Source organism: Astatotilapia calliptera, chromosome 6 (assembly GCF_964374335.1).
Source record: "Astatotilapia calliptera chromosome 6, fAstCal68.1, whole genome shotgun sequence".
Taxonomy (NCBI): Eukaryota; Metazoa; Chordata; class Actinopteri; order Cichliformes; family Cichlidae; genus Astatotilapia; species Astatotilapia calliptera.
In genome coordinates, this window is record NC_137427.1 from 11,171,387 (window position 1) to 11,183,489 (window position 12,103).

At 41.5% G+C, this 12,103-nt stretch overlaps 1 protein-coding gene across 1 annotated transcript in view; it reads left to right on the top strand.

The window, feature by feature from the left end:
• LOC113023848 (complement C3-like) overlaps nt 1–12,103 on the top strand; it is a 31,856-nt gene that overhangs the window by 13,643 nt on the left and 6,110 nt on the right. The window contains exons 18-29 of the mRNA XM_080302365.1: nt 6,251–6,448; nt 6,542–6,659; nt 6,744–6,832; nt 6,923–7,062; nt 8,032–8,244; nt 8,890–8,953; nt 9,041–9,130; nt 9,277–9,483; nt 9,633–9,708; nt 9,849–10,008; nt 10,175–10,270; nt 10,503–10,653. Of these exons, the coding sequence (XP_080158491.1) occupies nt 6,251–6,448; nt 6,542–6,659; nt 6,744–6,832; nt 6,923–7,062; nt 8,032–8,244; nt 8,890–8,953; nt 9,041–9,130; nt 9,277–9,483; nt 9,633–9,708; nt 9,849–10,008; nt 10,175–10,270; nt 10,503–10,653 (1,602 nt within the window). The remainder of the gene's footprint in view (nt 1–6,250; nt 6,449–6,541; nt 6,660–6,743; nt 6,833–6,922; nt 7,063–8,031; nt 8,245–8,889; nt 8,954–9,040; nt 9,131–9,276; nt 9,484–9,632; nt 9,709–9,848; nt 10,009–10,174; nt 10,271–10,502; nt 10,654–12,103) is intronic.

Here is a 12,103-nt window from a genome sequence, read left to right on the forward strand (position 1 = left end):
AATCCTCTCCCACATTGTACCAAGGCAGTTGTTCATCAGTAAATTTCACAGCCGCGGCCACACCTTCTGGTCCAACCTAAATGTTATGTGTTTGCACATTCCACGTCTGTCCCTCAAGATCAGACTGGAACTGTTCCCGATAGATATCGTTATCTTCCCTATCATAAAAGAGTGTAACGTGGAAAGGATCTCGCGGAGGGGAATAGACGGCCAGGCTCATTATCCAGGGTTTCCATAGCTGATACTGTCTCAGAATGCCTACTTCCACTAGCCTCCCCCAGTAGATTTCGGCAGTGGGTTGTTCAGAGTTCTGGACTAGATATTGAGTCTTTGAAGGTGATCCCAGTTTCACAAGCAGGTCCCTGCCCATGAGATTTTCCAGGCACCTGTGAGGACACCACATATTGGTGCTTCAAAGTCTGTTTTCCCAGCTGTGTCAATGCTGGATTTGTCAATGGCAGTGTCATTGGAATCCCGGAAAAGCCTACCACATTAACTGTGTGACAGGAGAGTGTTGCACTGTCTGGTGTGTCTTTCAATGTTGAGTATGTTGCTCCAGTATCCACCAGGAAGGGCAATTCAGTGCCTTCCACGGTCATCGACAGCATGGGTTCTGCCGTTCCCACCCTGTTCGGTTTCTCCGGGCTCCGTCAGTATTGCTCCCCCTCCCAGCCCCAGTCGGCTACTGGGTACTGGGGGGCTGGTGCTGCATTCGGGTTTGGAGCTTGATGTGCTCCCCTGTAAGCAGCTCTTTGTCTTGGGCCTCCTCGTGCCTGGGATTGATAGCCTCGCCCCTGATAGTTCTGCGGCGGTTCAGGGCAATCTCGGGCCCAGTGTCCTTCTGCTCCACATCTCAGACACGCAGTCCAAGACACTCTGCCAGGATTCCCCGGATTCCGAGCCCTTTGTCCTCCCCTCACGGATCCACCACGCCCTCTCTGCGGTCCACCGGTCCCCCAATTCCCTACGGGTTGACGCTGCCTTGGTGCATTGGCGGGCCAACGATCATCAGGGTAGAGACCCGGATCCTGATCTGGCCAGTCAGGCACAGGATCGGGCTGAGGCCTTGCCACCATTATAGTCTTATTTAGTTCTTTCGGTTCTTTTTTCTTCGCATTATATTTTTCGCGAGCCTCACCCAGCTGCAGCCTAAGCAGCTGCGCCTGTACTTCATCTAACTCTTTCTTTTGTTTGTTTGCCAAATCCTGTTCCCGCTGAAGTCTGTGGGTCACATGTCTCTCCCACTGCACCGAGTCTGCAACGGCAAAATCTGGGTTCTTTTCCAAGTCAACTGCAACCTGATTGGGCAGCCCTGCCAGCACTGCCGAACGAAACCACGCTCTACTTTCGCCCTCCTTCCCCGGATGTATTCCTGTTCCTAACAACCATTGTTCCTTTGCTTTAGCTAAACACTCTCTGGGTTTCTTTTTGGGATCCCAAATAATTTTTGGAATGGCTCCAAAGTTAGGAGTTGGGTCCTTCTCCCGAACTGCATCTGCTAAGTCACTCTGCACCTCATGATATTTCAGGTCATTTGCATATCTGGTTGTTTGAGCTATCTGCTCTACATCTGCTAACCCACCACCCAGCATACAACGTCCGGCCAAAGTGCGAAAGTCGCCCAGCGCTAATTCTTCTCCTTCCCAATGTTCTCCCTTGGTTATTGGTGGAAGTTGTTTAACCAATGCTTCCAAATCTCTCACCTTATAGGCGCGATAAACTGGTTCGTTCTTTGGACCTGCTATTAGAGGCAGACTTAAACCAGGGTCAGGAGCTCCTTGTTCAAAACTCACTCTTCTACTCTTCCTCAACTTTCCTTTCCCCTTTGAGCTCTTAAATATGGGCTGTCTCTGTGCTTGGTCTCTCTTCACACTTCTTTTCCTCAAAATTAGGCTTGTACTTGGTTGGGGTTCAGCTCCTCCATCTTCGTCCTCCTCATCGTCTTCTTCTGATGACGTCGCACGGTCTTCATTCTCCTCTTCTGCTTTATAACCTCCAATGCCGTTAATGCCTCTATGGACGCACGTAGGGCCTCATGCATTTGTCCATACACTTCTCCTTCAGTTTTTAACACCAAGCTCAGAGGTATTTTATCACCCAGCCCTTTCTGTTGGGATATAATAGGTTTACTTACCTCAACCTCCATCGCTTGGCACTCTTTCTCTGCTGATTTTGATACTCCAGGGGAAGCCAAGCGAACAGCTTTCTTAAGCTGTTCGAGCTGATCCTTCAGAGGTTTGCATCCCCTTTTCCTACTAGGTGTCGCACCCGATCTGTCAGCCATTCTCTGAAACACAGACTTACCTCTTCCAATGGCGTTGGTCGACTCCACCTTCTTGGTCTAGGTCACCCAGACACGCCTAACTTTCGGTTTCAGTCTTCGTCTCGCTGTTCTCGCAACCACTGGCTCCTCTTCCCCTGCTCGGTGATACACAAGGTTTAACCCAGCACTTTAGACGCTGTCCTCGCGTTCTCAAGCGTTGACACTCAATCAAAATTATTCGCCCTCAAAGTGTTAATATATGACACCAGCAACCCTTATGCGCAACGCGCTCACCTCCGTATACTTACCTCTCCAATAGTTCCTCGGATTAGTGTTTTTTCATTTATTTTAAACCCATTAACGGCGCTGCGCGTCCCTTATATACTTTACAGCAACACACCCTCAAGCATCCCGTACTAATAAATCTAAAACCAAGAAATCACCTTTATGACATTATGTCAAAGCTTTCTCCATGTTGCACAGCCTGCCACCGGTTTAACAAAAAAATCGCTGCCCGAGAAGGCTCCCACATATCAAGGTGGTCGTTTTCACAAACTTCCAGCAGACCCTCAAATAAACAAAAACAACGACCCAGGCAGGCTTCCAGTTCAGCCTCCTCAATTTCTATGCACACTGAAAACTCATGGGGAGATTCTTCTGTCTCCCCGTGTCCTACACAATTCACCTCCAAATGATCCCCTACAATTGAAATTTCAGTGTGGAATGACGCAGAGATTAACATTTCCTTATTTATTCACTATATGTAACCTGAATTTTCTCTCTCTTATCAAATAACAAAGGTTATCTTTACAATTTGTTATTGAACTACTAATTAAGTTGCTTTTTATGGTGTCAGTGATAAACTGCCCCTAAAAAGTCCACTTTATTGCGTGCTCATTGAGTTACTCCTATCAAAACTATTTAACAAGTTCAATTTACACATACTCATTAATTTGTCACGCTTATTAGTGGCTCATGGTTGCTTAAAGCCTATGTCTGACTTGACCACAGAGTTAGAGCATCATTCAATCCTCTCAGGATGACCACTCCACTTACTCTGCATCCAGTCAGCTCATGAATTAACAACCCTTGCAGACTGTAACCCTTTTATTTTTTGTTTATGCCTTCAAATCCACCTTAAATCTTCTTTACCTAAACGTTGGTTTTAAACACAAACAATTCTTATATTCTTTTTTGAAACGCTGTCACCATTCATATATTTACAATGTTGTTATTTACTAAGCCAGCATTTTAACTGCAGACATTTATCCACATTTGCAAACAATAGTTATAGAGCTGAATGACACACAAAACCGAAAGCATAGTCCTCTCATGCGCTCTGCATCAGCTGCCTCATTTGCATGCACACACACTCTTCATCTAAGAATAGCAGCAGGCAGTCAGTGCATTGCTGACTCGACCCACAGAGATCTTTTTTAATACAGAGACGTCTTATATTTACAACTGCACAGATTTTATGCCTTTTAACACCTACCGAATTTCGAAAAATTTAAGTTAACGGTCTAACCGATAAAAGTCCAACTTTTTTGTAATCAATTAACCAGTATCTGTCCAACAGTTTCTGGCCTCATCTCTAAAGTCCCTAACTCAATTTAAAAGTGTCCAACACCCAAGGTCCAACCTTTGCTGCCCAAAAAGCGCAGATACCGTTCCAAACGGTAAGGAGATTCTAACTCCTAGTTATTCTGGAGTGCCCCAAGCTCCACAGTGACCAACTGACTATCCCTCTTCGAGGACAATGCATAAGCGTCCTTTGCATTGGCAAGCGTTACCTCTGAGCACTGCGCTTCCTACCAGTCCAACTGGCGTTCTTGAGTAATTTATAATACTTTGGAACAACAATAAAACACCCAACAAAGTGTAAGACTGAAGCAGGTCCAACCTTATAACCAAAAAATAACCAGATTCCCTAACATACTAAACGGTCCAACCGCATTCAATCATTACCAGCAGTCCAACTGCTTTAAATCCTCAGTACTGTCATGACATTCTCATCAAAATCAAAACAGACATCCACCAGTAACTTCAGTGAGTAGACTTAAATTTTATCATGTCCAATTTGGCACACTTTGGAAATAATTCAACAGGTAGTGCCTTACCTTTTGGATAAGCCGGCTTATGCCCACTCAGTTAGACCACTGGAATTCACGTCTGCCCGTCAGACCACCCAAGACCCCGGATTTCTCCGTCCAAACCTCCAACTCTCCCTCCTCAATAACCGGACGAAGCCCCCAAATGTTAAGATTCAATATTGAGGAAGGGTACAAGAGGTGATCGAAGAATAACCACACCGATCCGGCCGGGTGAAGTCAAACGATGATTTTAATGAATACACGCGTGGGAAGAGAACTCTGTACGCAGACAGGAAGTAGTCTTCGACTTAATCAAAGCATGAACAGATATTTTATAGCATCAGGGTTTGTTTACTGACGCCCCTTCATACGTCACAGACACATTTTATACATAGATCAGATCAACATCATCATGACTTTTCACCCAGAAAATCATCTCCTATTTTCATGGCTTGGTACTTTCCGTTCTTATCTTAAAATGAATTGTTCCTCTTTCTTGTCGAGACAACAAGAAACGGTTCCTCTTTTACCAAGACAATTTTGCAGTTACAGCCAAACATAACTAACCTCTCCTCTAAATAAATCTAATTTAACGTGTGTGTGTGTGTGTGTGTTGACCTCACATGCTCTTTGTGTCACCTCTTCACCTACTGTCTGTGTCTCGTCCTCAAATGCTCTTTCTCAATTCACCTGTTGCACTTCTGACCTTTTACCAGACCAGAAGCTCACTGAGACTATGTGTATGTCTTCTACTAAATAAATGTTTTAATCAAGAACCTCTACTAAAACCTTAATATAAAATGATAAAGCTATCTGTTACATTGTTAAAGCCTCGTCTTAGCCTGCGGCTCAAAATAACTTCCTGCTTCTTTCTGCATACAACTTCCTGTCAGCCTGCAACTCAGTCTTTCTGAAAGAGACACTGTTTAAACCTTGGAATGCAATATCCATGCTGCAGATTATATTATTAATGCAATGACAATTATTTAACAATAGCAGTAAAATAATTTCCCTCCTCGACAATGCTTGTTGTTTTTGTCTTTGCACTAGGATGATGTCGGCGTAAATGTGCAGTCATATTCGTTGTGTTCCCACTAGTGCTTTCAGGTTAATCTCGTTGAAATGACCTTAACACCACAACACGGCAAATCTCCGTTAACGAGCTACCGCCGATCGCCCCGTGCATGGGGCTAGACGGCCAACACGTTAACGAGCTAACTGCGCTAACACACTAGTTCACACCAATGTAATTGAGCATTGCATGGCACATCCAACATACTGTTTTACTTTAGTCCATGACTCGCTTACCTTCAGGGTCATACGTCACATGAAAACCAAAATAATTCCAAACGCCAGATCTGAATGAGGGTGGGGGAGGGGCCCTGCGCTCTTCCTTCTGACTATGCTGTCTGTGTTGAGCGCTCAGTGGATCTGCGCTCGACAGTGCAGCCTAGGCGGAGTAGTCGAACGCAGATTCACTGAGCGCTCAACACAGACAGCATCGTCAGAAGGAAAGTTGATAAAATAAATTACAAATGTTGTATTGTTCGATACATATGCGTACCGAACCGAAAGCACTGTATCGAACGGTTCAATATCGATACGAATATCGTTGCACCCCTAATAAGTATATATATATATATATATATATATATATATATATATATATATATATATATATATACATATATATATATATATATATATATATATATATATATATATATATATATATATACAACAGACAAAAAGAAAAATAAAACATTTATTTTATGCTTTTGACTTCATTAAAATATTTTCTTTTTACAAAAAGACATATTTAAAAATATATGTTTGGAACTTTACAGTGAATCACAGTTCTCATGCTTTCTTCCACAACCGTCTCTGTTTTCAGTAAAAAATTATACAGACCCAGTAGAAACTGAGTGTTGTCTGGATGGCATGAAGGAAACCCCCCTTTCATACACCTGTGAGGTCCGCAGCGAGTACATTGTTGATGGTCAAGGCTGCCGTGATGCTTTCCTGCGCTGCTGCAAGGCAGTGGAAACTCTTCGAGCAGAGAAGAGGGAGGAAGACCTCAAACTGGCTCGCAGTAAGAGATGGAAACAAAATGGGAAGGGGTTATCTCATTCATACTACCTGTCATAAAATTCACAAAATTATATCATTTGTAATCAAAATCCAGGTGAAGGAGAAGACAACAGTTTCATGGACAGCAATGAAATTGTTACTCGCACCAAGTTCCCAGAAAGTTGGCTCTGGTCTGATATCAAATTGCCTCCTTGCCCTAGAAACACACCTTGGTGAGTCACTGTAAATCACAAACACATACAAATGAAGTTACATCTTAACATCTCTCAGACTGTAAACATTTTTCTCTGTTTCAGTGACACCACATCATTTGTGAAAAGTGTTCCTTTGCAAGATTCAATCACAACCTGGCAGTTCACCGGCATCAGTCTGTCAAGAACTCACGGTGAGGACTCGGTGACTAAAATATGGCTTTTTTTGGCCTTCCCTTTACTTTTTTTAAAAATGTCATTATTTTCTGCATATTTTCTTTAAGGAATCTGTGTGGGTGATCCATTTGAGGTCATTGTCAAGAAGGATTTCTTCATTGATCTCAGGCTGCCTTATTCTGCTGTCCGTGGAGAGCAGATAGAAATTAAAGCAATCCTCCACAACTACAGCCCTGATCAAATCACTGTAAGTACAGAACCACAGTAATTACTGGACTGAAACACAGTGGTGTTCAAAAGTGTCGTCTTGTGCAGTTTATTATGTGCATTTTCATGTTGTGTTCTCAAAATCCTTTGAAAAAAAGAGAACTGATTATTAAAGAGATTATTTTAACAAAGCTTAGAAATTTAGTGCGTGTTAACCATAGTCTGCTCATTTTATGTAAAAATGTAGTTTGTTGTTGTTTTGGTTCATGAGCTTGAATTTTTTTAATTTGTGTGTTATATATAAGTGTAGACTTGTATATAGTTAAACATTATATAATGCTGAATTTTGAATATTGATTTATAAATAATAGAATTTCAATCAAGGGGGTAGGAACAGAAAAAGTGTAAGTTTCATCCTACTCCTTTTCGAGCATAAACATTGTGTAGACAAGATATATATATTGATAGATATTCACAAAAAGTTAATGTCATTAAGTTTTTCTTTTCTCTTGTTATTTTAGTCATAATTACATGTTCAAAGTAAAACGATTCTATCTATCTATCTAGGCTTATCATATATTACTAAAATTGAAGAGTACGATCCCTTTTTCTGGTGGTGGTCAGAGGGCCCGGTGGCCCCAGTGTCCAGCAGCCTCGCCTCTGTCAGTGCGCCCCAGGGCAGCTGTGGCTACAATGTAGCTTGCCGTCACCAGTGTGTGAATGTGTGTGTGAATGGGTGAATGACTGAATGTAGTGTAAAGCGCTTTGGGGTCCTTAGGGACTGAGTAAAGCGCTATACAAATGCAGGCCATTTACCATTTACCATTTTTCATGTTGAGTTTATTACCTTCGTTTTCTGTAAATAAGGAGTAACTGAAATTGCCGAAAGTTAAAGGAATGCTCAAAAAAATCTCCGTATTTCATCAGGATCTTTGTATTGTTCCAGTTTGAAACACCACATGATCAGTCTCTTCTCCAACTTTGTCATTGCTGTTTTTCTTTTATAAAGGTACGCATTGATTTGACTGAGGAGGAGCACGTGTGCAGTTCAGCTTCCAAACGTGGTAGGTATCGCCAGGAGGTCACTGTTGGGCCCGAGACCACACGATCTGTCCCCTTCGTCATTATTCCCATGAAGGAGGGAGAACGGCGCATTGAGGTTAAAGCAGCTGTTAAGGACTCATTTCTCAATGATGGCATCATGAAGATGTTGCGGGTGGTGGTAAGAAAACCAATGTTTGCTATTTGGATGCCCAAAAATGTGTTCAATATCACTTTCTTATTAAATAAAACAAAAACCAAAAAATGTCTTATCTGAATGTGATCCTGCCACTTAACCACATCATGCCAGATATCACAGAATTGTCTTGAGAATTTTTGTAATGTTCATAAAACGACACGTCAAAAATATTGTCATCTTGAAAATAGTTTCAGCTTCATACCAATATTGATGATGTTATATTTTATATTATGTTATATTTTATATATTGTAAGGAAAAATACTCTGTGCATAACATAACATTGTAAACCACCACAGTCACTTAATTATTATCTGCCTCTCAGCAGCACACTTTCAGTATCTATTGCAACTACAAAGTACGCATTTTATAGCTGCAATAGTAAGTTGACTACTAACATCATTTGCATTTTTGCTGCTGTGGCTACTTCTCTCACACATCGAGAGAGGTTCACTTCACACAACAAGAATACAAAGTTAAACTGAGTTTAGTCATAAAGGCTGCAGTTAGGCTTAGAAGGACAAACTGTGGAGGACTTAATTTAATTATGGATTTATTTCCTGTTTTGTAGCTACTGCACTTTTCTTTGCTAAAATAATGATGACTTCCAATGTTTGTCTGTTTTCCAGCCTGAGGGCGTACTGGTTAAACATCCAAAGATCGTGACTTTAGATCCTGTTAAGAAAGGAGAAAGTGAGTTTATCTATTAAAAAGCTAGATTCTAATTATTAAGTCACACACTGATTTTCACCTTAATAAAACCTTTTTTTCTCTGTTTAGATGGTGTACAGAACGAAGTTCTTAACAGTGGAATTAAAAGGAAAGATTTGGTTCCAAACACACCTACTAGCACACAGATCTCTGTGACAGGTGAGAAATATTTAATATTTATGCAGTTTATGTGATTCAGTGGCTATATCACCCTGAAGCTTCTATTATATATTGTTATTGTTGACATTCGGGACTGACTACCTTAATGGGTGTTGTGAACCTTTTTTGTATGTGTATGCATGCAGGGAGAGAACAAGTATCTCAGCTGGTGGAGAATGCCATTAGCGGCAACTCAATGGGCACTCTAATCAGACAACCCTCGGGCTGTGGAGAGCAGAACATGATCTCAATGACCCTGCCTCTTATTGCAACCTTGTATTTGGACAAAACCAACCAATGGGAAACTGTGGGCTTTGAGAAACGTAATGAAGCTCTCCAACATATAAAAACTGGTAGGCTCTCACAGATGTACATGAATTCTTTGGTAACACAATAAACACACAGAGCGCCTCAAAATTGTTTCTAATTGATAAGAGTCAGATGCAAGTTGAATAGCAGTGAAGTAAAAAGATTGTTTTATTTCTTTAATTGTTTCATCAAGGTTACACAAACGAGTTGGCCTTCCGTAAAAATGATGGATCGTTTGCTGCATTTGTTTCTCGCCCAGCTAGCACCTGGTGAGGCACCCACAAACATCCATGAATTCATACATAATATTTTGCACATGCTGCTTTAATTTCTGATTTTGCAAAGCCAATTTATAGTAAGGGCAAATAAATTATATTAAGCTATTGTATCCCCTCTTCCTGTCTATAAGGCTGACTGCCTATGTTGCCAAGGTGTTTGCAATGGCCCATCATCTGGTTGCAATACAAGATAATGTAATCTGTGATGCTGTCAAGTACCTTATTCTCAGAGGACAACAACCTGATGGTGTTTTCAAAGAATTTACAGCTGTAATCCACGGAGAGATGAATGTGAGTGCACTGATTTCATTAACACCAGTTCTTCATCTATACTTAAAATACAAAATAACTTATAACTAAATGAGAAACCAGTTATACAACTGCCAATCAGCTTTTATAAATATTTAAAAAAAGTTCTGTTAGAAATAATAATAATATGTTTGTGCTTCATCTGTAGGGTGATGTGGCCGGCTTAGATTCAGACGCCTCCATGACAGCTTTCTGCCTCATTGCAATGCAAGAGTCACGCTCAATATGTTCCGACACTGTCAATGTGAGTATTTCACCTGCAAACATTGTTGTTACAAAGTATCTAAAATGATCAAACCGTGATACTTTCTATTGCACTTGCATTGAAGATTTAAACCACAGACCAGCAAAAACAGACAGAATTTAATTAATTTCACCAACATGTTCTGTAGGCTCACAAAAGGATGAAGAACATTATGTTCCGTTTTCCTGTCACTCATTATCTTCCTTTCTTTTTCCTTTTTTCATCTGCCCAGAGTCTCCCAGGCAGTATAGACAAAGCAGTGGCCTACCTGGAGAGGCGCCTGCCCAGCCTCACCAACCCTTATGCTGTGGCCATGACATCATATGCACTGGCTAATGAAAACAAATTGAACAAAGAGATCCTATTCAAGTTTGTTTCCCCAGGTATGTTCACACACACACACACACACACACACACACACACACACACACACACACACACACACACACACACACGCATGCACAATCACACACACACACACACACACACACACACACACACACACACACACACGCATGCACAATCACACACACACACACACACACACACACACACACATACACACCGCACATGTTTGCACAATCAGTTAAATGTAACTATGATTATTACAGTCTCAGTGAATTCCAAAAACCAGTGAAAAAGAAAACTGTACTGCAAAAATATATTCTTGAGGATTTTTTCAGTGCTTTTCAGTTGCTACCCTGTTCTTCTCTCATACATACAGGACATAACCATAGGCTAAAATACAAAAAAAAAATTTGTCATTACTGGTTGGTAATGGTGCAAATGGACTCAAGATGTGGAACTCAGAACAGGTCCAGCAATAGTGCTTTTATTTACAGTAAAGTTACAAAAAATGACAACAGAAGGAATTGTGAGCTAGTGTGTCCAGGTTTGCAATATTTACAGATCCACAGAAACTCTACAGGGAAAACTCTCTGTCTTAAAAACTCACTGAGACACAGCCAGGATTCCTGCGCAGAGATGAGAAAAATGTGAGGTGACAACAATAGACAGAACATAAAAACTTCATATATGTGCCGACAACACTAACTCTTTGCTGTTCAACAATCAGGCCTGAAATATGGGTATTCCTCTAGCTTAAATCACAGACAGAACAGCTGATTACCAACAGAAGAGTTTGGAAACTCCAGATTTGCTGACACCAGAGGTGGGGAACTTTTTGGATTCATTTCTAAGTCGAACATGTTTCGTAGATACCCTGCCAAACCCTCTGGCCTTCCAGATGCACTAAAGGTGGTGCAGATGCTGCTGCATGTGGACAGAACACTTACCTTTAGTTGCCAGAAACAGGGGAGGTTGTTAGCCCAGCAACGCCTCAAATGTCAGCCAAGTGGGAGCCTAGTAGCCAATGACGTCATAGTGTTGTGGGCTTACTTGATTCAGGTTAGCTGCGTGCTCCACCTGGACTAATTTGTGTAGTGGAGAGCCGCTTCCAAATCCTGGTTGCCTTATTTGGTCAGCACACTAGTCTGCAGAAAGAAGGAAGTCAGAGGGAAGACTAACCCAGGCACAAAACTCTCTCCAGGCATAGGATATTTAATTGGGCCCCTTATTATGTCTTGAGAGATCCCATGCAGACGAAACGCATGATTCACCAAATCTGTGATGTCTCTAACTACAGGGCAATTTTGAGAGAGCAGCAAAATGTACAGACCTTGAAAAACGGTCAAGGATGGTGAGAATGACAGTGTTACCTGCAGTTGAAAAGAGTCCAATGCAAAGTCAAATGCAATGTGGGACCAAGGGCATCCTGGTATTGTTAGTGAATGCAGCAGACTAACTTGAGGGGTGTGAGAGGTTTTCCTTTGA